The 23,972-nt window shown below is 42.4% G+C and overlaps 2 protein-coding genes and 1 non-coding gene across 5 annotated transcripts; all 3 read right to left on the bottom strand.

The window, feature by feature from the left end:
• Positions 1-439: 439 nt before the first annotated feature.
• Positions 440-781, bottom strand: LOC118892475 (60S ribosomal protein L10-like). The gene has a single exon (XM_036847261.1). It carries the CDS (start codon positions 779-781, stop codon positions 479-481), a length of 303 nt encoding a protein of 100 aa, XP_036703156.1. The 3' UTR covers positions 440-478.
• Positions 782-838: 57 nt separating this feature from the next.
• On the bottom strand, positions 839-969 carry LOC118893712. The gene has a single exon (XR_005019561.1). It is a non-coding gene; the product is annotated as a small nucleolar RNA SNORA70 (small nucleolar RNA).
• Positions 970-9,978: 9,009 nt separating this feature from the next.
• Positions 9,979-15,697, bottom strand: FST (follistatin). Of its 3 annotated transcripts, none has more exons than XM_036848752.1 (6): positions 15,081-15,697; positions 12,976-13,167; positions 12,334-12,552; positions 11,791-12,015; positions 10,874-11,101; positions 9,979-10,124 (listed from the first exon to the last, which is right to left on the bottom strand). In XM_036848752.1, exons 1-6 carry the CDS (start codon positions 15,163-15,165, stop codon positions 10,042-10,044), a joined length of 1,032 nt encoding a protein of 343 aa, XP_036704647.1. In that variant the 5' UTR covers positions 15,166-15,697; the 3' UTR covers positions 9,979-10,041. The 3 variants fall into 3 exon arrangements, with proteins under 3 accessions (XP_036704647.1, XP_036704646.1, XP_036704648.1); XM_036848751.1 differs by having other exon boundaries at positions 10,874-11,104; positions 15,081-15,693; XM_036848753.1 differs by lacking the exon at positions 9,979-10,124 and adding an exon at positions 10,285-10,408 and having other exon boundaries at positions 10,874-11,104; positions 15,081-15,694.
• Between the last annotated feature and the right edge of the window lie 8,275 nt (positions 15,698-23,972).

Here is a 23,972-nt window from a genome sequence, read left to right as displayed (position 1 = left end):
GCCACCAAGGAAGTCCCTGGGAGGCAGATTCTTAACCACTGCACCACCAGGCAAGTCCCTAAAACAATTTTAAAAGTAAGAAAAACTATGAAATTCTTCCATTTAAATTATCTTGGAAGTTATTTTTAAAAAAACCAGCTTCATTGAGATAAAATTCATATACCATACAATTCATTTATTTAAAGTGTACAATTCAGTGGTGTTTATATATTCAGAGTTTTGCAATCATCACCACAATCAATTTTAGCACATGTTCATCCCTTCAAAAAAAATCCTGTACCCAGTAGCAGTCAGCCCTCCCCCCCCCCCCCAATTTATGTCCCATTCCCCCAGTCCTGGACAACCACTAATCCTTCTGTCTCTATATAATTATCTATTCTGGACATCTTGGCTAATTTTTTTTTTTTCTTTTTTTACAGGGACAAGAATGTAGGGTTTATTGGTGGGCAAGGGTAGGGAGGGGGCAGCGCCAAGGCTCTCACGAGTGCAGGGCCCGCCATTTGTCCAGGGGGCCACGATTAGGGATGTACTTGACCCCACAGCCATCTGGGATGAGCCGCTTTTCTGCCACCATGTTTTCAAATTCATCTGCATTAAACTTAGTAAATCCCCACTTCTTGGAGATGTGGATCTTCTGGCGGCCAGGGAACTTGAACTTGGCCCTGCGGAGGGCCTCAATCACATGCTCCTTGTTCTGCAGCTTGGTGCAGATGGACATTATGACCTGGCCAATGTGGACCCTGGCCACTGTGCCCCGGGGCTTTCCAAAAGCACCACGCATACCTCTCTGGAGCCTAGACTGGGGACAGCATTCCAGTCGTTAATGTCCACTGGAAAGGGCTGTCTCCAAGGTCCCTTAGGGCAACCCATACAGGCAACAGGCTGCATGCACTACCGAGGAGGCTGCTGTCTGCAGCCTCTGCGCACCGGGCCCCCACGGGGAGAAGAGCACAGTCGGCTTAACTGTATCTTGGCTAATTCTTAAAGGTGCAATATTTCTCTGACAAATTCTGAATTTTATATTGATTTATTATATATAGATATAAATCTGTTTCTGTTTTCTTTCTAATTAATTATTGGAACTTTGTGTTAATTTAATACGGAGGTCATATATAAGATTTTTGAAAAAATTATAGTTGATTCCCAACTATAAATAAATGATACCTGTGGGTTTTTGTTGAGGTGTAATTCTGACCCATAAAATGGAAAGCACTTCAGGAGAATTTTAAACAGATTAAAAATCAGTAAATCAAATAAAACAACTTTCAAAATGTTGATTTAGTTTATATTCATTCCCTCTGCCCCTGGATATTGGTGAAGGGAAATGTGTATCTTGATCTGGTCCTTTTTCTTTTGTCACCTAGATCTCTGTCCCATGTCATCAGTGTTGGAGATCGGACATTCCCATATAAGGATCTTTGCTAATCTCAGAGAATTCTTAGTTTTCTACCAGTCTTTGCTTGAGGTTGAGTTCAGACTCCTCAGTCACATATTTCTAAGTATGAGCTCCTGCTCTGGTCCACTAGAGGCTGGAGGACAGAAAGCTTTCCCTTGCAAAACATTCTGCTAAATGCTGATTGCTGTTCATTATTTGGGAAATTGCTTCTCTGTCTGATGTTGTTGTTCTCTGTTCTATTTCTCTGCCCTCCCCATGTTCCTCTGAATTGTGTTGGTATAACGCAGAGTGTTTGGCAGCAGCCATTTTATTGGGTGGAGTATCTGACTGGTAGTAGATTGGGAACAGCTTCCTGGTTGTTGAGTGCTTCTGAGAAAATACTCTTGAACCTTGCTGATGTTGATGAATTCTATACTGTCCCTCTGGCTTCAGCCACTTGCAGTTCTACTTTTAACAACTTTATAACTATCTTTGTTTAGATTATCTCGTGGTATTTACCTGTCATTGTGGCTGCCAAGATCTCTGGGACACTCCCTCTACTTTATACTTCTCTATGCTGAATTATACTTTCCCAATTTAAAATTTAACCCTGCATTTCCCAGCTTCCCTTGTTGGGGACTTAGTTTCACCAATCAGATTTATTCCTATAAGATTCTGGTTTGGAAGGAATCTGTGTGAGGAAACAAGCAGGGTGAGGGGCATCCCTTTGTTAGGGGCAGTAGGTAAAGGGGCAATTTCCTGATTGTAGAACAAAAGGTATGATCTGAAGCTCAATCAAATGTCAGGGCTGGTCATAGCAATCTTCAGTCACCAGCATTTGGATTGCAGTGAAAACCATGACAATCTGATGATATTGGAATATTGTGGAATACATAGAAGACTGTGCAGACTGAAAAGCAAGGGAGTGGAGGATGGAACTCTTGGCCAACAAAGGGCAGTCAGATCAGGTAGATGAGTGAAACAAACCAGGTGAAGGACAACAGGCGACATGGGAGGTGCAGTGAACTAGGGGGCATGTACCCATCTAAAGAAAGAGTTGCTGATGTCTGCTCTGCTCCTGGTGATTGTGCCTGTGTGGGATCACAGGCCCAGTGATATCTGGTTCTCAGATTTTTCAAGAGAAAGCAGAAATCCAGATTTTGGGGTGGGATTTCCTAATTTTAAAATATTGTTAACTAATTCAAAATTATTTTACAGGTGTGGGTGATCAAATAAAATATAAATTGGATACAGTCCATAGGTTGCCAGCTTTTGATCCTACTTTACTGGTGAGAAGAACACGGCGCATAAGGAAGTCCCATAAGAATGGTGCGATAACGGGTGGGGGAAATTAAAAAACTAGGGGAATTGAGAAGAGCAGAGTCCGGTTGATAATGTACAAACCAAAGAGTGATTCATTAGGTAAGGATGGAGTCATCCATTGTGTCCATTGTACTGGGAGCTTGGAAGTCATTGATAATGTTTGCCAAACATCTTTAGATGAAGAATAGGAGGAAAGACCACATTGAAGAAGGTTGAGGAATGAGGGAGAGGTGAGCTAGTGGAGATAGAATGGAGATTACGCCACAGGTTGTGTCTAGAGGAAGACACAAGAAGGCTTTTTTTTTTTAAAGGGCTAGCCAAGGCTGAAGCATTTGTGTGTGTGTGTGTGTGTGTGTGTGTGTGTATTGAATTAGGCAAACTTTACTAATTATTTCAATTTTTCTATCCTTATTTAAAAACATTTTTATGAAACATATTTATAGGCTCAGGTTAATAAAACCACCATAGAGGGAAAAATTTTAAATGATGGAGGGAAAGCTCTGTTCATAGAGTGAATTTCTGGAAGAGATGGGAGGGGGTGTGGTGGAAAACAGAGAAATGAAAATGAGATTCTTTGAGGTTGGAGGGAAGGTTGTTACAAATTGTATGGAATAGGGCAAACTTATGGCAGTGGAGGAAGCTGACATAATTCTTTCCTGATGGCAGCAATTATCTAGTTGAGTAGGTGAGATAAAGTTCACTGAAAGTGAGGAGAGTGGGAGTGGTTTGGAAGTGCTGGAGAGGGAAATGGGAAAAGACAGATGTATAAAATATTGCTCTTAAAGAACCCAACTGAGATTAGATTCCATACTTGTGTAAGGGCACCCAGTGGTACTTTTTGAGGATTTCATCTTTGCTCAGCAGCATAGGTATAGCTGTAGAGAAGGTGGATTTCACGGATCCATAGTTAGGATTTTGGCCAGAGAGTGTGGGGAAATGGACAGGAATTCATAGAACCGAGGTTCTAGTGAGAGAATCATTGAGGTGATTGAGGTAGGAAAAGATATGAGGCCAGGAGGAATAGAATGTCAAAAAATTGTGAGAGAGGCCCTTTCACTCTTGGTTCAGCCTATGGACATTGGGATGTGGTTGTCTCTGGATGCATTCCTAGGAGGATATCACTTATTATAGTTTCGAGCCTGCACGTCTATTCCATCTGGTTGCTTAGATCTCCCTGTTCTTAGAAGAGGTGGATCAAATGAGTAGCAGTTTTGGCTTCCTGACCAGTGGATGAAGCTGGAAGTTCTACTCTCTAAGAAGATGATGTAGAACTCCTGGAAGAAGTTGTAGACAAGTGCTAGGGAAGGGAAGTGGAACAAATGTCAATTTAAGGGAGGACCAGGGTTGGAATTTCACTACTCTTCATTTAAAATTCATGTCTCTTCTTGATAAACTTACCACTCAATACATATGCCTGGAAGGGATGGTAAAGGCAAGTCCACAACTCCTAGCCAGTCCAGCTTAAGTCTCATTGGGAAGATCTCCCTTAAGATAGTGAAGGCTGAGAATATTCTTAGGAAAAATGTGCCTTGTGATGTCTATGGCCAAGTACCTTTACCACCAGCAGGTACACTCCTGCAAATGAGGCCAATTATGCGTGGGAATTCTGGCCAGGTCAGGCTGGCAGAACAGAGTTGAACACGGTTTTTCTGTAGCCCTACCAGAGACCCATGTATGGGTATTCTGGCTGCCTTTGGAACATCAGGGAGCCAGGGCTCACTCAGAGCTTGAATTGATTCTAGGGCAGTAGTTCTCAAACTTTAGCATGCACAAGAATCACCTGGAAAGCTTGTTAAACCATAGATTCTTGGACCCCAGGTGAATTTTGTTCAGTGGTTCTGGGGTAGTGCTCGAAAAGTTGTATTTCTCACAAGCTCCCAGGTAATTCTGATGCTGCTGGTCCAGGCACTACACCTTGAGTAGCACTGTTTATATTTGGGAATTTTATTGACTGTGTCCTGGTTCTGCATAGCTAATAAAGTGCCCTCCATCTATTTTGATAACTTTTCCTGGGTCACTGTGTCTACAAAAGACTCTAGGAGTTTCAAGTATTGGTAGCCTTTTGAGTAATCCAATTCTTCCCTTGTCATTGGCCCATAAGTCCACAGCAATCTCAAGAAACTATAGAGATTGGCCTGTGCCTTGGTCTTTCACTGCCACCACTGTTTATGGGATGCATCATGACCAGGAAATCACCCCATCAATTTTTTTTTTTTTCGTGCCAGAAAAGATAGAGATCTATCAAGATCTCTTAGAACTCGAATAGATGTACAGCTCCTCTGATTCACCAGGATTGTGACTTTGCTTCTGATTTCTTGCTTGCCCTAAGTCCCTGAGAAAAGCTTATACTTATTCTTTAGCCGGAGACCTGAGTCCTTAGGGAATTAATACAAGAGACTTTTGGTGGCAGTATATCTGGCTCCCAACTGTACCAGCTGGTTCCAGGGCCATATTCTTAAAATAGAAAAATAAATTATAGCTCTGCCAGGACTACATTTGGTGTAATCCAGAGAATATGTGTTTAAGTGTCTGAAGGAATCAGCCACAGGAATCTTGATGGTACCAGCCAAGATATCTGAGGTCCAAGGGTGGCAAAACCCAGGGACCATCCTGTACTCATGGGGGGATTCCAGCTAAATAGAAGCTGGGATTTGGACATGTCCGGGCAGGTCTGCTGAATACTCAGGGCAGGCATGCCTGGAGTCTATTTACATGACAACTTTTGGCTGAAGAATGATTGTTTGTTGATCTGAATGGAAAGTGGAATGGGAAGAAGAGAAATGTGTCTGTTTTAGGATGCAGGTTTTGAAAAATGTTTTTTAATAAATGAGTTTATAAATTAAATAATATATCACCTTTTTGTATTTGGTAATTGTACAATTTACATTAGGATTTTTGCTAGTTTGGAAATAATTTATTACTATCTTTAGAAACCTATAGCCCTCACGTAGGAAATCCTATCAAAATTAAAGACAGATTTAATCTAGTTTACTACCAGGGATTGTGTTGGGTGTGTGAATGAAAAGACAAAATGCATGTCTTGTGGCTTTGGAAATGTTGTTGGGTGACTGATTTTTTTCTAAATTTCCATGAAAAATAATGTATCTCAATTTGTTATTTGAACTGTGAACTTTTGCTATAGCACCTAGAACTTCCTGAAGCTCTGTTTTAAATATTAACATGGCTAAAATAGTTTAAAATTTAAAATAAATTGTTTACACTTGTGCTTCTGGTCTTGATTGGTGTCACTCCTTATTCATTGCATTTTCAAGGTAGAGGCTGGTTGATGAGCTACAATTCCACTCTTTCTTTTTCTTTCTTTCTTCTTCTTTTTTTTTTTTTGTCCGGGCCATGCAGCCTGCAGTGGAAGAGCAGAGTCTTAACCACTTGACCACCAGGGAAGTCCTCTTTTTTCTTTAGTTAATAACAATTATTACAGTCCTAGAGGACACTTATTCACTGGCTGTTTTTTATGTGCAAGGCACAGATCTAAGCACTTTACACATTTTATTTCTTTTAATCTTCAGAACATTGTTATGAGGGAGACACTTTTATTATCCTGGTTACATACATGGGAAAACTAAGGCCTAGAGAGGTTAAATTCCTTGTCTAATTAATATATAGCAAGCAGTGGGGAGAACTGGGGTTTTGGTGTTTGAAGTGTTTTAGCAAAGCTACTAATTACTCTAAATTTTAAGATGGTTATGGAAAAGAAAAGGCTGTTTCTCAGTTCAGGTATGGTTTAGGTGTCAGAAATTCTCTCATTGCCAATTTTGATTCTTTAGCCGTTGCAAAGTCACCGGAATTATTTTCCAGTCTTTTGGTCATACAAAATGATTTTTTAAATGACTCTATTTCAGTTGCTTTCCTAGAGATTGGGAAAAGCAGTCTACTGTGCACCTCTCCTTGAGAATGACTTTTTAAATCTTTAAACTTTTTATTTGGATATGATTCCAAACTTACAGAAAAGTTGCAAAAATATAGTATTAAAGATACCCATACACCTTTTACTCAAATTCACTTATTGTTAATTAACATTTTACTTCTTTTATCATTTGTGTGCTCTCTCTGATTACATATGGGGGAAAAAAAAACCTATATAAAGCTATATTTTTTCTTTCTAAATCACTTAAGGGTAAATTACATACATTTTTATCTTTCCCCCTAAATACTTCAGTGTGTCTTTCCTAAGTATAGGAATATTCTCCGCATGTGTATTACAGTAATCAATTTCAGTAAATTTGATTTGATACAATGCTTTAATCTATGGACAGTATTCTAATTTTGTCAATTGGACAATAATGTTATACACAGGGCTTTCCCCCTTGGGTACAGGATCCAGTCTAAGGCCAGGTACTACACTGAGCTGCATTGTTTGAGAATGATTCTAATTATGCCAGATTTTATTTTTGCTATACCCATACAGCATGTAAAAATCTTAATTGAAGTGGACCTCTGATGAAAATTAGACCCCTGATAGATTTTTCATTATTACTTGATATTTTGCAATTCCTAATGACGATTAGGATGAACTCATACTAATTAAAGCTAGTTACTAGCAACTGTTTCTATTAATTACATTATATACCTAAACGAATTAGATTCTTTTGAGTCATAGCTGAAATTCTAACAGTAGCCTAATGGTATTAATCTAATTTTAATTTTAAAAGAGACTTCTATTTTTTGGTACTAATTAGCCTAACGCAGGATTACTGGAAAAGTCGGAAACCCCAAGAAGGAAAATGAGATACTGCCTGGTGTTTGAGAGGAATGATTGATGCTGACAAGTATGAAATAAAAATTGTAAATAAATAATCCGGATGTTGTTTAAAAGGCAAGCTGTTGATTTTATCACTCCCCCTTGCCAAGACACACATTGGTGCCTGTTAAATTTGACGTTTTTACTCTGATGTCAATGGCAGCTTTAAAGCATCAGTAGCATCCCAGGATGAGGTAATAAATCTGTTCCAGGAAGGGATGTGAAACCATGTCTGCCTGCTCTTTCCTTCCCCAAGAGCCCAGCCCTAGTGGCAAGCCAGCAGGTCCTGGGCACTACAGAAGTTACCATCCTTGTCTTTCCTCGGTTAATGGTGGTCTGTTTGTCTTCTGCACCTCTTTCCCCCCTTTCTCTGGGAACCGGGGGCAGAGGGCTAATGAACCCAACAGCCTCCTAATCATTATACAAACTCTGCCCACCCAAGAGGCCCCTCTGCCTTCAACAAATTTCTCATTTGGTGACCACAGTTGAGAGCCAACAGTCTCCTATAGTCATTTTTAATAATTATTTATATTAAAGAGGGTTTTCACAAAAGGGATAAACTTTTGAAAAGAACTTGGGTCACAGTCTTTGAAAGAAAGAACATTATTTGCTTAGCAGTTTGCAATATTGACTGTTGTTTGCACTTGCCCTCCTACAGTCCCAATCCTCACTTCTTTGCGTCTTGTACTTGATATTTTTTAATATACTTAGGCAATGAATTAGCACACAATGACTTGGAAACTTGTGATTATCTAGTTACGTATCACTATGTAGTACAATGTATTACAGGGACCACCAATTGATGCCCCAGATGCCAATCTGAGACTCTGATAGTGTGACTTGGCTGTCTAATGTAAACTGCAAAATATTAATACATGTCCTCTTACCTTGAAAGTGTCGTTATTAACTCTCCATGAACCATGGACATCATTGTGGAAATCCACCCCTGCCCCACCCTTACTTCACCAAGTCTCTAGAATTCCAACACTATACTGCCTTTATTTCTGTAGTTGATATTCTGACTTCTAGGATGTGCTGTCATATATTAGTCTATTTTCACTTTTCCTTGTGATGTGCTTTGTTTTTTAAAGATCTAAGATCCACTGTATTTAGATGAGGAAAGATAAAGGGCACCTCTGGCTATGGAGATGAGTTTGGAACAAGGATAGCTAAGAAGATGGTGTTTTTAAAGAGGAAACTTTAGGCTTGGTACATTGCAGGGAAGAACATCTACAGTGTCCTCCAGGGCTGAGTGGTAGGTATGCCATCACTCCTACAAAGGGGTGGCTGGACCTCCGATTTCTTTATCTTTTGAGCTCCACTGAGGTGATCTGTAATTTACCTTGGAGTTCCTACTGCCCTGGCCACTTAATTTCAGTGATAACTCTATTTCTCAGCAAATGTATCATATACATTTTTACTCAAAAGCCCACATAACTTCTTTTACATCATCAGCAATTGAGACCATTGGCTTTTTAAAATTTTTTTATTTTTTCACTCATCATTTATTTACAAATACACATTATAACTTTTATATACATTGCACATTTACATGGTAGAAAAGTACAAAACTATATATTTAAATGAATTTATATTTAACTTGCCATGTTTGAAAATATAAAATTGCATCAGAAAAAAGTATTATGAAAAGCAAGAAACTTGAACTGATAAAGCTTTGATATAACTTTTCATGACACATTGGGTGAAAAGGACTAATTTAAAAGGTACAGCAGACTAGCTTAAAGGAAACACCTAACAAAAGGTTGAATGTGTAGCATTTCCCTTCCTTCAGGCTCCTGACACCCATATCACTCAATTTCTTTGGATCTGTAACATCTTAAAAGTACATAATTAGAAACCACCCAACATTGCTATCAGCCCCTCTCACAAATGTCTTCATCACAACAAGAGAACGGAAGTAGGAATTTCCTCAAAGATGTATCCTCTGTACCTTCTATCTGAGTCAGAGTTATAATGCCTTTTGGTCAGTCAAGATTCCTTGTAAACAAAACCCGAGGGATCATGTATGTACAGAACAGGCAGCAGAGAATCCAATAAATAAACATGACAGAAACTGACATGCAAGTTTGTTATAATGGAAAAGAGTCTAACAACAGTGAAATGAAGGGAGACAGATGAGTGAGTGAATAGTAAGGAATGGACTTAAATGGTTTACAAGGGAAGAAAAAAAGCTTTTACTTTACAAGCAAGAGACCTCACAATAAATAACAACTGCTCTTCCTTTCACGAATAAATTTCTTCAAAAACAAGGTGTACAGTCAACCAGACATTTTATGTATAAATTATAAAACATGACACAGTATAAATAAATGTCTACAAGTCTCAACTATGGGCCTCATCCAGTAGACCTCACAATGACTGCCTCTCCGGGTCCAGTGAGTAACAAGGTGGCCTGGGAGAGAGCTTTAGGACAAAGGTCCTTTATGTATAGTTTTCCCCCCAAATAAATAAGCATACACTTATTTACAGTATGGACAATATATTTTTTCTTTTTCTTTTCTTTTTTTTTTTTTTTTTTTTTTTTGCCCAAAGGCTATGTCAACACTGAACATAGGTGGAGGGTTTACCACTCTAGAATGGAAGATATAGGAAAGCTGTAGTCCTGGTCTTCCTCTTCCTCCTCTTCCTCGGTGTCTTCCGAAATGGCTAGATGGGGGAATACAGGGGAGCTGCTGTTTAAATATGGACAACAACAGCGCAGAAGCAGCTCAGTGTACGTTTTCAAAGCCCTCTGAAACAGCCATATTACAGCGTTGCATTTTTTATGTGACTTGCAGTAAGATGCTTTTTGTTTTGTTTTGTTTTGTTTTTGGCATCTGCTGTTATGCAATAAGTTTAAAAAAAAACTTAAAAAAAAAACCATTATCTATGAAGTCAAAAACTGCAGAAAGTTCTGAAGAATCAATGGCTCAGGTTTTACAGGCAGATTCCTGAAATTAGATAAAAAGCGCTCTTGTGTTCTAGGTATAACTGCTTTGGGTCCTTAATTCAGAGTTAGTAGAGGCAGCTGCGCAAAGCAGCAGCCCATGTGTGATAACAGAAAGCTGTCTTTGAAAAAGAAAAAAAAACAACCTTTGAAGCAGTTAGTTTAGATTCAAGTGTTAATAAAGCAAACAGCAAAGCACACTACTAAAGCAAAAGAAATTAGGGGCAAATGACTGGAAATAGGTTTTTAGAGGCGACCCCCTGGATGATCATCAGACAAATCCTAAAAGCCCAGAAACATTCCAGGCAATTTTTCTGCGGATCGCCGAACTGCTGGTAAAATTTAGCAGCTACCTAACTTAAACAGAAGTGGGCTTATACGGGGAGGTTTTCGTGCTTTTTACGTCTCCATTCCCTAGGGCTTGCCTGGGAAAGCCTTAAATTGCAGCAAGGTTAGAAACTGCACTTACAGTTGCAAGATCCGGAGTGCTTCACTTCCAGCAGCACGCCTGAGGAGCAGGCTGCTTCCTTCATGGCACACTCGCTGGCGTAGGTGGCATTGTCACTGGCACAGACTGGCTCCTCAGACTTACTCTCAGGGCACAGCTCATCGCAGAGGGAACACCGGCCTCTGCCAACCTTGAAATCCCATAAACACTTTTTTCCACCAGTGCACTGGATATCCTCACAGGACTTTGCTTCTAGGATATAATACACCTGTGATGAGTAAATCCATTTCCCCCTTGCCCCCTTTCTCTCGTCTCCTATCAATAAATGTAAACATATAACATATCTTATTACTACTCACTCATGGGGGTAATGGAGATATTGTGCAAAAATGCTCTATAATAAAACCAAAACACACACACACACACACACACACGTTTCCTACATACTATATTAGTACATGAAAATACTGTAGCATTTTTTTGGAACGGAATTTCACAGTATCCTTGAGTTAAATATGTATTTGATTATTTCCCACAAGTGGGATCTTTTTAAAAAAACAATTCTATCAGTTATCAGAATCTGATAACAGATTTTAGGAACTGTTAAGTAATTATTTCTTGCTTCCAGCAAGTCTAGCACTTAAAAAAAATGTGTAAAATTGAGTGAGTTCTTTGGTTTCTAAGGAGGAAAATTGTTTCCTGTGTCTTGCTGGCATTTCAATATATATGCCAATGCTTCCGGAAGACAATGTTTTCTTAAGGAATGCTGTGGTCATGACAGTTTACCCAAACTGGAGAGTATTTCTCTCTTTGGTGAAGCTATGTGTTTGGGGAGGCTTTGGCCTTATTTATTGGTTAACCTCATAGTTTTAACACCAGTTCGAGCCTCTTTCTCTTTTCGTATTTTTTCTTTTCCTTCCTCAATCCAGAATACCTACTGATACACTTTCCCTCATAGGCCAATCCAATAGACCTGCCCAGTAGGCAGGTAGCCTTTCTCAGGTGACAGGCACTGGAGTAGGTTACTCCATCATTCCCACAGAGATACTGTTCAGAGGAGGTGGGCTCTGGGCAAATGCGGTTACATGTCACACAGTAGGCATTATTAGTCTGGTCCACCACGCATGTGGAGCTGCCTGGACAGAAAACATCCCGACAGGTCTCTGAAACAAAGAGGGAAACACACATTAATAGGCACCTTCTGGTCCTTAGGGACTGAGCATTTGTAGTATCAAGGAAATCATGAAGCATCCAGCTTTCAGAAATGTACTCTGGGAGCCCTGTGGTTTTCAAAAGAAAACTATGACTCTAGGTTGGTCCTTCAGTGTTTTAAGGAATCTCTAGAAGTTAGAAAGGGTTCCTTTATTTGGTATCATCATTATTGTTACTAGGCTATTACTGCAGACTACACCATCCCCCGGGGGTCTTGCAGTGGGTCTATCTCAGGTAGGAAGCCGGGGGAGGGGCCGGGTAGGACCTACTTTTACATTTGCCCTGGTACTGGACTTCCAGTTCTGGCTGCTCTTTACATCTGGCCTTGAGGAGTGCACATTCGTTGCGGTAGGTTTTTCCGTCCAGCCCACAGACTGGGCCTTTCCAGGTGATGTTAGAACAATCTGGGGCACAGACGCAGCGGGGTTTGTTCTTCTTGTTCATTCGGCATTTTTTCCCGGGCCCACAGTCCACGTTCTCGCACGTTTCTAGCCGTTGGAAAGATGCAGGGATTAAAACCGGGGCCAGGCACCGTGCAGGTCAGCCAGGAGGGCTGCGGGTGCCTCGCGCAATCGTGCTGCCAGGAGTCCGAGCCCCAGGGGCTCTCACCCAGAAGTTGAGGAGGGGCAGGTGTGGGGGACAGTGAGCTGCCTCCCATACCCAGATCTCTCTCAAAGTGCACGGGTTGGCTGGCTTCACCACATTTGGCTAAGAAGTCCGAGAACCTCTGTCGACCTTGTTTTGCCTGTAGTATGTGACACCCAAGATTCAACCCGAATGGCTTACCAGGGCTGGGGGTAGTTAGGTGGATCCCACGAACAAAGCTCTCCCAGTCCCAAACCCCAGCTGGGCACTGGGAGGGTAAGACGCCCTCTATTGAGGGCCTACAAATTGGGGAGGAAGAGCCCTACCTTTACAGGGGATGCAGTTGGGGGCGCCCCCATTGAAAATCATCCACTTGAAGAGCGTGTTGTCATTTACGTCCTCTTCGGTCCATGAGGTGCTCAGGCGGCCGGTGCTGCAGCACTCCTCCTTGGTCAGTTCTGTCTTGTACAGGACCTGGCAGCGGCCGTTCTTTGCTTGGCGGAGCCAGCAGTTCCCAGCTGCGGGGAGACAGGGGCGGGGAGGTGGGCGAGTGAGCAGTGGCGGGGTAGGGGGAGAGAGGCGGCGAGCCGGCAAGGGAAGGAGACCCGGCGGGGATGGGGAGGGAGTGAGCGTGGAGGAGGAGAGACGGGAGAGAAAAGCAGGAAAGCAGGAAACAAATCGGAGGGAGTGAAGGGGTGGAGAAAGAGGGGGAAAAAGCCAGATTGAAGAGGTGGGAGGTGGGCGAGGGGGAGGGAAGGCGAGAGCGAGAAGCCAGAGCGCCCCAGCCATATCAATGTCAGTTACCAGTGACCCAGACACAACACGTGCAGCTTGCATTGACTTTTACTAGACTGTTTACTTTTATTCGTCCCATTTCATAACCTGCAGCGACTCGAAGAGCAGATTAAAGAACCTGACAAAAACAGGATGCGACGGGTGTTTTTACATGTTGCATTCATGTAGGCGGTACGAGTATTATTTGTGACAGGGGTTAAGAAAGTAGGAGAACTTGAGAGAGAGAGAAAGAAAAAGAAAGGGGGAGACAGAGAGAGACCGAGACAGACAGACAGACAGACAGACACACACACACACACACACACACGAACAGATCAAGCAAAAGGCACTTGTGAAAAATGAAAGCAAAAAAGCAACCCGGCCCTGCCCGGCGCTGCCCCGCGCGGCCTCGAGGCGCAGCCCGCCCGACGGGCCGTTTTGCAATCCGCCAGACCCAGAGGACGCCCGCGGCCACCGCGATCTTTCGAAATCTCCCAGGGCTGCTTTCCCCGGCACCCCAGCAGCGCCTCGTCCCGAAAGGCGGGCAACTCAGAGTAGTGCGTCGCAGACGGCTAGGGACAGTGCCCGGGGGACAGTTTACAACACACACAAAATGTTAACGCTAAAGCCAGGAAAGTTACAAGTCTGCCTCAAGAAAAGAGTGGGGGGGGGGAAACAAAAGGGGGGGGGGAACTTCCTACTGTTTCATGGTTTTATATACATGTATGTGTGTATACACACACCCCTATCTCATACCTACCAAGAAATCTTTGCAAGTAATTTTCCCCCCTTCCTCCTTTTTAATGTTCGGATCTTGGTCAGGAAGATTTCTCATGAATCATCCATATAACTTTAACAATAATTGGATCGCAAGCTGCTCTTATTATTTTAAAAAATTCTGCCCAAAGACTAATTGAAATAAACAAATCTAATTTTAAAAAACTTTAGAAATTTGCATCTCAGAATTTAAACCAATTGTGGGCTCCTCAGCGTTCTACAGAAAGTTAACAGTCAGAGGAATGAGGCAAAGGGGAAAAAACTGTAAACTACTCAAGAGTCCGGGGCAATAATTTTTTTTTTTTTTTTTTTTTTGCGGGGTTGTGGGGAGGGGGTTGGAAGAAGCATCCACTAGGCAGAAAGCTACTTCCCTCTAAAATTTTCGGCACCCACATTTCCAAGTTTGGGCAAAGTTTCTGAAACCACGTCCCCCAGCCACCGAAGAAATTTCAGTATTCCCCCCTCCCCACCCAGTCATTTTTTTAAGGTATCCAAAAGACGTAGGAGGGAGGGAGGTTAGATTGCAAATGGGTCGACTGAAATCTCCAGGCTACTGATGCTTGCCCCCTTCCTCAGAGCCAAACAGGGGAGATAACATCTGAACTCATTATGTCCAGAACTTGGAGCATCTAACCCTACCTACGGAGAGAGACTCCAGCTCACTCCCTTTCCTTTTAAAGGATAACCGCGCTCCAAACTCGGCTTCAGGTCCTAAAATGTCCCTGCCTTTAGTTTTCCCACTCCTCTCCATCCCGGACTCGCTAAGTTGGTCCAACATCTTCCGAGAGCAGCGTTGCTCAGAACAGACCCAGTGGAGACGACCGAAAAGTACAAACCCCTGCCCTTCGCCGAACCTCCCAGCGCATCCCCCCTCGCTTACCCTGGGCACTGCGGTCCTCCATGAACTGGCAGAGGAGCAGCAGCAGGAGGCAGAGCCCGCCGGGCTGGTGCCTGGGACGGACCATCCTGGGGGCAGGCGCGGGGCGAGGAGCGCGGCGGCGCGGGGAGCGGGCGCGGCGGCGGGTGGCTCGGGCAAGCGGCGCGCGTCGCAGAGGCGAGCGGCGGAGGGCGCAGCGATCCCGGCGCAGCCCCGCGCTCGCCGCCGGCCGCCCGCGCGATTCAATGGACGTCAGAAGCCGGGCGCAGCCGCGCTTTAAATCTAGACGGGGGTCTCCGCGGTTTGCGGTGGGCGGTCTCCCAGTGTGTGGGGCAGTGGGAGGGCGGCCGCGAGCGAGGGTGTGCGCGGCTCCTTGGGGGTGGGGAGCTTCTAAAAGTTCAGTGTGAATCAGGTGACATTTCCCACCTTCTGGAAACGCTTCCCAATTATCTGGTGGAGGTGCCCGAAATCAAAGCTGCAGGAGGGGAATCGCCGAGTTCTTATTTGCGTAGGAGCGAGAGGGAGGGGGCAGGCGACCGGGGCGGGGGAGTGGGGAAGAACACCCACTTCAAGTCCTGCACGCCGCCGCTCGCTGGTAGCGCCAGCGCGCCGGGGGTGGCGTGTGTGTGTGTGTGTGTGTGTGTGTGTGTGTGTGTGTGTGTGAGAGAGAGAGAGAGAGAGAGAGCGTGTGTCTGTGTGTGTCGGGGGGGGGCGCGCGCTGGGGGCTCTGGAGGCGGCGGCGGGCGGAGCGGAGCTGGGCGGCGGGGCGGGAGTTGGTCTCCGCACCGGCGCTCCTCCGCTCCAGGAAGACTTTGCAAAACGCCCGGAGAGCCCCGAGCTGCTGAAATACCCCGCCTGAGGTCGGGTCGCTGCCGTTTTAGGCCCCCGCAGTCTGGGCGCGGGACCCCGCGACGTTTTGTGTCTGGGTCTGCGCGTGCCGAGCGCTGCGGCCACCCGGAGCCCAGAGGTGTGGCTGGGAACCCCGGCCCCGGCACCTTCTACCCCGGCTGAGCCGGGCCGAAACGCGGCCCTGGGTCTCGACGAGTCACAAGAGAACAAAAATGTTGAACACCTCAGCCCCAGCCTCCCCACCCACCCCCTGCCCCGTCACAGTCTCGACCCTCTCGTTTTCTTTTCTCCCCTTTCACTTCGCCGCTTCTGGAGTCGGAACCCGGAGTGGGGGCGCCGACGCAGGCGGTCTACCCCCCTTTCCCGGCTCGGAGGCTCCCCAGTTTCTGTCCTGTGTGTCTCTGTCTCTCCCAGTCTCCTTCTCAGCATCTCTCTCTTTCTCTCTCTCTCTCTCTCTCTCTCTTTCCCTCTTTCTCTCTCTCCGTTCGCGGAATAAAAAAGATTGCAACATCGATAATGAACTTCTGTAGCCTCAGTTTATTAAGCACAGTGCCTGGCATTCTTCGCTGAAAGTTGGCGGGTCTCTCATTTATAACATTTTTGGCACCGCTGAATGAAACTGAGGAGGCGATATTTCCTTTTATATAAAACGATTACTTCACGGAAAATGCTATATTGTTTATTCCAAAGCTGCCTTTTAAATTTCTATTCTTTTCGCTTCTGGAGCCCGAAGGACAACAGACAGCGAAGTATGCAGACAAAATTCTTGGACATTCGCAGGTCACTGGGATTTGTTCTCCTACGGATTTCAAATCCGCCCCTCTTCACGCCCCCAACCTCCCCCCGCCAGATCGCCACCCCCCACGCCTCCTCTCGTCCTCCCACCCCCCATCTTCCACCACCCCCTCCCACCCCCTCCACAACTGCAAATAACTCAGTGATAACAGATTTTTTTCCACCAACTGCAGGAGATAGTGCTAATCTTTTAATAAAAGATCCCATTACAATGGGATCTGTCTGGACAGACTATAATAGATCCCGAAATACAGCCGTGCTAATATTAGAAGACAGTTGTTTGGGTGCCTCTCAGACGGGCCCAAGCCCCCCTTTGAAAGTGGGCATGAATCACAAAGCCCCGCGGCCGCCGCACCTGCACCGCGCGCATTCGGTGCAGCAGGCTGGTAAAAACGGGTGACCTCGCCGCTGCTTTTCGCTTTATAATTACCGTCCTGAGGACGGGAAGGGAGGGGCGCGGGCGGTCGGGGCGGGGTGGCGCTGGCTTTTGCTCACTTCAGACGGCTCTGGGGGCTCCACATCCTTCTTAATCTTTCGGATTTATTCTTCCTCTCTCTCTCTGTGTCTTCCCTCTTCTCTCTTTCCCTCCCGTCCGCCCAACCCTTCTCTTTTCTCTTTGCCTCCCTCTTCCCCGACTCTGCTCGTACTCTCCCCCCTTCTCCCTCCCCTCTTGCTTTTCCAGTCTTCCCTCCAATGCAACATTAATGTAGAGTTGTTTAGTGCCCTCTAATGGCCGACGACATTAACAATTAATAGCAAACTGTCCCCTTTGCAGGAGCCGACACTCCATGGCAGAGTTCCAAAGTTGAATTTATTTCTTTATTCAGGCAGATGGATATAGTGCTTATATAGTAATGTGCTGAGGGAAAGTTTGTTTTCTCCCTTTCAAATCCTCTTTCCCAGGGAAAACTTAGTTGAAGGAAAGGGAAAAGCTAACAATTATTGTTACTCGACCTTTTTTTGGAGGGGGGGTATAGATTTGTCTTTTAATAGCAGCAAGAGACACAGCTGTTTTATCAAAGTTTATCAAACGTGTATCTAGGGTTGGAAAATAAATTCAGTATTCTAAATACACAAATTATCTTAGATGGTAGGTGGTTGGATTTCATGGCAGTGTTACCAATAGCCATTAAACATTTTAAGACCCAAATGTGATTATATGATTTTATATTGTCCCCAGTTTAAATACATTTATTGGTCCTGAGTCTTCTGTAGCCTCTGGAAGCTGAAATTTCTCACTTTAGGACCATACAAAACATTTAAATTTTGCTCATGCCTAGTTGTATATGAAGTCATCTTGCCTAGAGGAATGTGGGGTCGTATATTAATGCATAGTTTATTTTCTCAATACTTTTGGGAAGATTGTTTTAAAGACCATAAAATCCTCATATTTTATAACCATATAGCAATGAAAATAGTGATGTAACCTGCATGTTCTCATTATGATTTAACTTATTCATTTGCATGTGCACCTAGAATATATTGATATAAAAAGAGCATACCCGATATGACTTTGGGGGGGGGGGCGGTCCATGTGGCTAAATGAAAATTAGAATAAAGGCAATTTTGAGGGTTTAATCAAAAGAATATTTTATCTGGACTTTTGAGTTTTTGGTTTATTCAGATAGTTGTTTTAGTTTGTGTATATAGAAACAACTCGTGTCACAGAACTTTCTGAATTAACTTAATCCAAGGTATGACCGCACAATTACAGTATGATGGGTAAAAAGTAAAAATTCTGTTGCTATTTTATTCTCTGTCTACATAATGCCAAGTGCTCAGACCAGTCATTTGACTAAATTGACTGCATTGACTAGTTGCTTTGGCATCATGTGATTGTCTAGGCTAGGCCAAAGCAGACACAGTAGCTCTCATTGTAAAAATGCCACCACTCACAGGAGTGACCCAGAGTACCAGAGGAGTACCAGAGGCAGGCCCAATACAGGATTACTTTTCTCTGCATAGAGGGTGGCTCTGAGGGGTCAGGGTTGAGGTCACAGGCAAACACACTGTGGAAAACATAAGTGCTGTGTTGCTTTTGCCTTTGTGAATAAGCAGTTTGGTGTTTGTTTAGTGATACAAGCTCATCCTGTTTTTCAGCTGCACCTTGGATAGTATTGATCTGTTTGGGAAAATGTCTGCCCTGAATCGGCACAGATCAGTCATCAGGATTCTTGTTGGCCTGGGTTGTTTTCTGGCCAATCTGAGGAAATGAGACACAGGTCAATATTGGTCTCATATGGGCCTCCTGTGAGCATCAGCAAGAGATCCATCCAATTTCTGGGGTATGAAATGGTATCACACCTGTTCAGTGACATCACAGAAAAACAGCTGCTATTTCTTTTATTGTTTTATCTCCTGTAAATGTTAAATATTGGGTTTGTAGATGTCTAAATGTCAAGGGGACATTTTAAAATAAAAATGCCTTCTTTCATTTTTGTTATATGCTTCCAAGTTGGACTTCTTATTTTTTTCCTTTCTGCTCTGCCAAAAAAGTAAATGTAAATTATGAGAAACACAATAGGACCACTTTGTAACTGACTTTCTGGGCAGCACACAAAAAGACTGCTGTTCTCTGATTGTTTTTTTGTCAGCTTCAAAAGCTATCTTCCTTCTAACATTTATAGATTTAAAATATTAGAGTTTAGCAAATGATTCAATCTAGCTCCCAAGATACCTATTTGAAATCATATGACATGGTTGTTTGAACCAGAACTGACCTGGTTAAATTTTAGTCCCTAAAAAAAGAATATGGAAGGGGTGGGTGAGGTTACATATGGACAATTTGGAAGTCAGGAAGTGAGTAGCTGTTACTTTTTTGCCTTAAAATTAAATGTCAAACTTTTTGAAGTTAGGTATTTCCAAAATGATACTAAGATTTCAAATGCAAATAATCAATCTTGATTAAGCAACAGAATTAAGCACTGGAGAAATACGCTGAAGTGTTTTAAAATCAGATTTTGTTCTTCTAGGTACAAAACCGGTTACTTAATGCGTCATAGTCTTTGGTGTTGTGTAACTTCATGGGCTAGATGAGGATTGGGTGGGGGGGTAATAGTTCTGTACTGGCTGAATTGTTGCAGAACTAAAAGTTAAGAAATGTGAGTAATAAAAGCAATGTTTATCCAAGAGGTCCAAACCATCAGTTGATTAAGTTTTTAAAAATGTCATTAGAATATATGTCTTTTTAAAATATAGTACTAAGAAAACAACCAATTGATTACCTGAACTTTTCTCTTTTCAATGGTGCTTTTATGTTATATAGAGTCAGTCAATCATGGACAGCCCTTTTCTTTTTCTTTTTCTTTTTTAAAAATTTATTTATTTGTTTTTGGCTGTATTGGGTCTTTGTTGCTGCGCGCGGGCTTTCTCTAGTGGCAGCGAGCAGGGGCTACTCTTAGCTGAGGTGCGCAGGCTTCTCGTTGTGGTGTCTTCTCTTGTTGCAGAGCACAGTCTCTAGGCACATGGGCTTCAGTAGTTGTGGCATATGGGCTTAGTTGCTCCACGGCATGTGAGATCCTCCTGGACCAGGGATTGAACCCATGTCCCCTGCATTGGCAGGTGATTCTTAACTACTGAGCCACCAGGGAAGTCCCTATAGATTTTTAATTAATCATCTTTCCTCAAAGGGGAATTCATTCCAAATCTAATTTGCACTTTGCCTTTGTACTTTATAAGTGTGGATCTATTTCTGGGTTCTCTGCTTTGTTCCACTAATCTATTTGTTGATCCTATGTCAGTCTCACATTATCTTGACTACTGGGACTTTATAATAAGTAAGGAAGTCAGGTAGTGTAATTCCTCCAACTTTATATTCTTTTTCAAGATTGCTTTGGATATTCTAGTTGCATTTCCATATAAATTTTAGAATCCACTTGTTGAATTCTATAAATACACACAAAAAGCTTGATGGGATTATGATTGGGATAGATCAATTTGGGGATAATTGAAATTTTAAGGATATTGAGTCTTCAAAACCATGAACATGGTATATCTTTCCATTTACTTAGGTTTTCTTTAATTTCTTCTCAACTGTGGTTTGTAGATCCATTTTGTATTTTAACTGTCATTGAAAAACATGCTGAAGTAGGATAATAAATGCAGTTTCCAGCTCTTTATCTCAGAGGAACTCGATGAGTTATAAAGATTTCCTGGTGCAGGATTATAAATGTTTTCATACTTCCTAAGGCGATTATCTATGGTCAGTCAAAAAGAATGTATTGAGCACACTTTTCAGGAAGTGGTTGCTCAATCATCAAAATCTCTTGCATGCATTCTTTTGTTGTTTCTTTCAGACCACAGATAATCCTTTGAATGAATAATTTCTGTCACCATGAAATTTATACCCAGTGAGAGTTTAAAATTATCCTTTATTGGTTAGTGTTTTGTTGAGTAGTATTTCATAATTTTCACGTGACTAGATTCCTACTCAAAACAATCCATCATCATGCTTAAGTTTTGAGAGGTGGAAATATGCAGTTCCCATTGTGCCAACATTTAGGTGGCAGTTACTTTCTGCTTGTGTTCTTTATTGGAGAGTTATGTCATCTTTTCATTTGTCATTGCTCTTCCTGATTCATTCATCCTCCCTGTGGTTTCCTTTCCTCTTATATCTCATTTTCCATCCACCAGAAGGATTAGCACTATAACCCAAAACTGTACCTTTTGCAGCATATATTGGCTTATTTTTTTCACGTAAATGCTACATTCAAAAGTAAACTATACTTTGTATTGTTTATCCAACAGTGCTATTAAATATTTAACAATGGGTTGAGGTCAAATTGTGATGACACAACATGTGGAAATACAGAACAGATGATGCATTAAGTGTTGAAATAAATTATTTCAACACATGGCGAGCCTTACTCTTTTTTTGGACTAGAATAGGAATATGTATATTATAAAGACTAGTAGATGAATGACTTAGAGGTAGTTTTGGTCAGTGAGTGCTTAATCTCCAATAAATAGTCATTCTTTTAGCAATATAAAATTGTTAGTATGTATAGGAGGCTCATTTATTTGCTTTTCCAATACATTAGTTAAATGAGTCTTCTGAACTGGCCTCAGTGTGATTTCCTCGCAAATAAGGATATGAAAATCATCAACAGGAACCATGTGTTAATGGCTCACATGCTGGGCAGATGGAAACATAGTGGAGAAGAACTATTTAGTTGAGATCATTTTGGCCCCAAGACTTCTAATCTTTGCTTTAATAGAAAACATTGCTTTGGCCAGCCAAATGACACAACCATCACACTGTCAACATTTTCATCTTTGCCAGAGCACCAGATTTCCTGAAGAAACCTTTAGGCAGTGATTCCTAACTTTTTCTTATTTGCAGTCCATCTGAGAAGCTGTTGAAAGATATGAACCATCTCCCCAGAATAGTGCACAGACACAAATACATATACACCTGCACAAAGTTTTGCATTAATTTTTAGGAAGGTCCTAAGCATTTCGAAATCCATGCATGGATCCTTGCAGGGTTCCATGGACCCCAGATCAAGACCCCTGATTCTGAAAGATACAATTGCTAGGTGTTCCGATTATTCTGCCAATACACTCCAATCTGTCTACTTGCTTTGTAAGAACCATTCAGATCTCAGTTAGAGTGTCCTCCCTAGAATAATTCCATATATTAGTGTGTTTTACAAAATTAACCAATGTCACCAATAGAGCAATTGTCTTGAGAGCGTTCAAAACACACCCACTCACCCACACACATACACACACATACTGATATGCATCTATCTATTATTTTGTCCTTTAATAATAGCTACCATGTATTGAGTACCTATTCCATGCCAGGAACATGAAATATATCATCTCTATTTTCTTAGCTACCTTTCCAGATAGATATTATTGTCACCATTTCCTAGATCTCTCCACAAAATTGGACAAAGCTGAGCCAGGAAAACTTTATAGCTTAGCATTTAGGAAGGGATTGTACTTTAGGTATTCCAGGGGGTAATGAGCAAAAGAAACAGCTCTGTAATTACTACTATATTCTAAACAACATAACATACTTTTACAGATAATGTTTTTCTACTGTTATGCATAAAATCTGCAGTTTTGAGGCACACAAAATATGCTAGCACAAATAGCCCATAGTCTTTCTGTGGCTTAATTTTCAATGTAATTTCAATAAATATTTATTAAATATCTATGATATTCTCCAGACTCTGTGATAGAGATAGAGAAGGAAACAAGGCAAATCTAGTTGCAGCTTTCTTAGAACTTTTGAGATAACAGAGAAGGTAGATATTAAATAAGTGCATATAATAAACTGTGATGAGGATGGCCAGGTAAGGCCTTCCTAATGAAGTGACATTTAGCTGAGACCTTATGTTTGAGAGTTAGCCAGGAGAAGGTGGTGCTTGGAGAGATGGTGGAAGAGTATTTGTGAAGCCCAGGAGGCAAAACAGAAATCATTTGAGGAACCAAAAGATGTTTAGTAATGACCAAAGCACTTACTTTGAGAGGAAAAGTGGAAACTGAGGAATGGGAGAAGTTGATGGTGCAGATTATATAAGCTCTTATAAAAACCATGGGTTCATTGGTTTTCCAGAGGAAATCCATGGGAATATTATAATTGGGGGGGGGCATGAGCCATTTTTCACTTAGAAATGCTCTCTTTGCCTGAACTGTGGAGATAGATTTGCAAGGCACTAGCATTGGTGAAAGGCTATCTTTTAGGATGCCATCCCAGTAGCAGAACTCTATCAGGGGGTGACACTTGGGTTGAAGAGGAGGATAGATTCAAGAGACAAGAGGTAGAATTGATAGTTCTGTTCATTGATTGAATGAGGGGGATGAGGGAAAAGGAGGAGACGAGGATGACTCTTGGGTTTCTGGTATGAATAAGTGAGTGGGTGGTGGTATCATTTCCTGAGGTAAACAATAACAGAGGAAGAGCAGGTTTCTGTTTGGGACTTGTCTTTAAGGAGCCTGTGGGAATTCAAGAAATTTTGAATGCCTTGAATTGCCAGGGTCATCTTTATGAATAAATCGATTACGGTTAACACAAGACAGTCTTCTTTTCTGACCCTGGAAACAGGCACATCTACCTAGATATGACCAGTTACAACCAAGAATACAAAACACTTTGGGATGAACTAACCAAACAAATGAATGAGAATGGGTGGTTGTTTCATAAACCAGTTCCAAGAAAATATTCCCCTATGTACTTTCTAAGCACTAACTTTAAAGTATAGCAGCAACTCAATATATAAAACTTACATGAGGATAGGA

Source organism: Balaenoptera musculus, chromosome 3 (assembly GCF_009873245.2).
Source record: "Balaenoptera musculus isolate JJ_BM4_2016_0621 chromosome 3, mBalMus1.pri.v3, whole genome shotgun sequence".
NCBI lineage: Eukaryota > Metazoa > Chordata > Mammalia > Artiodactyla > Balaenopteridae > Balaenoptera > Balaenoptera musculus.
This window is presented reverse-complemented; position numbering and strand designations above follow the sequence as displayed.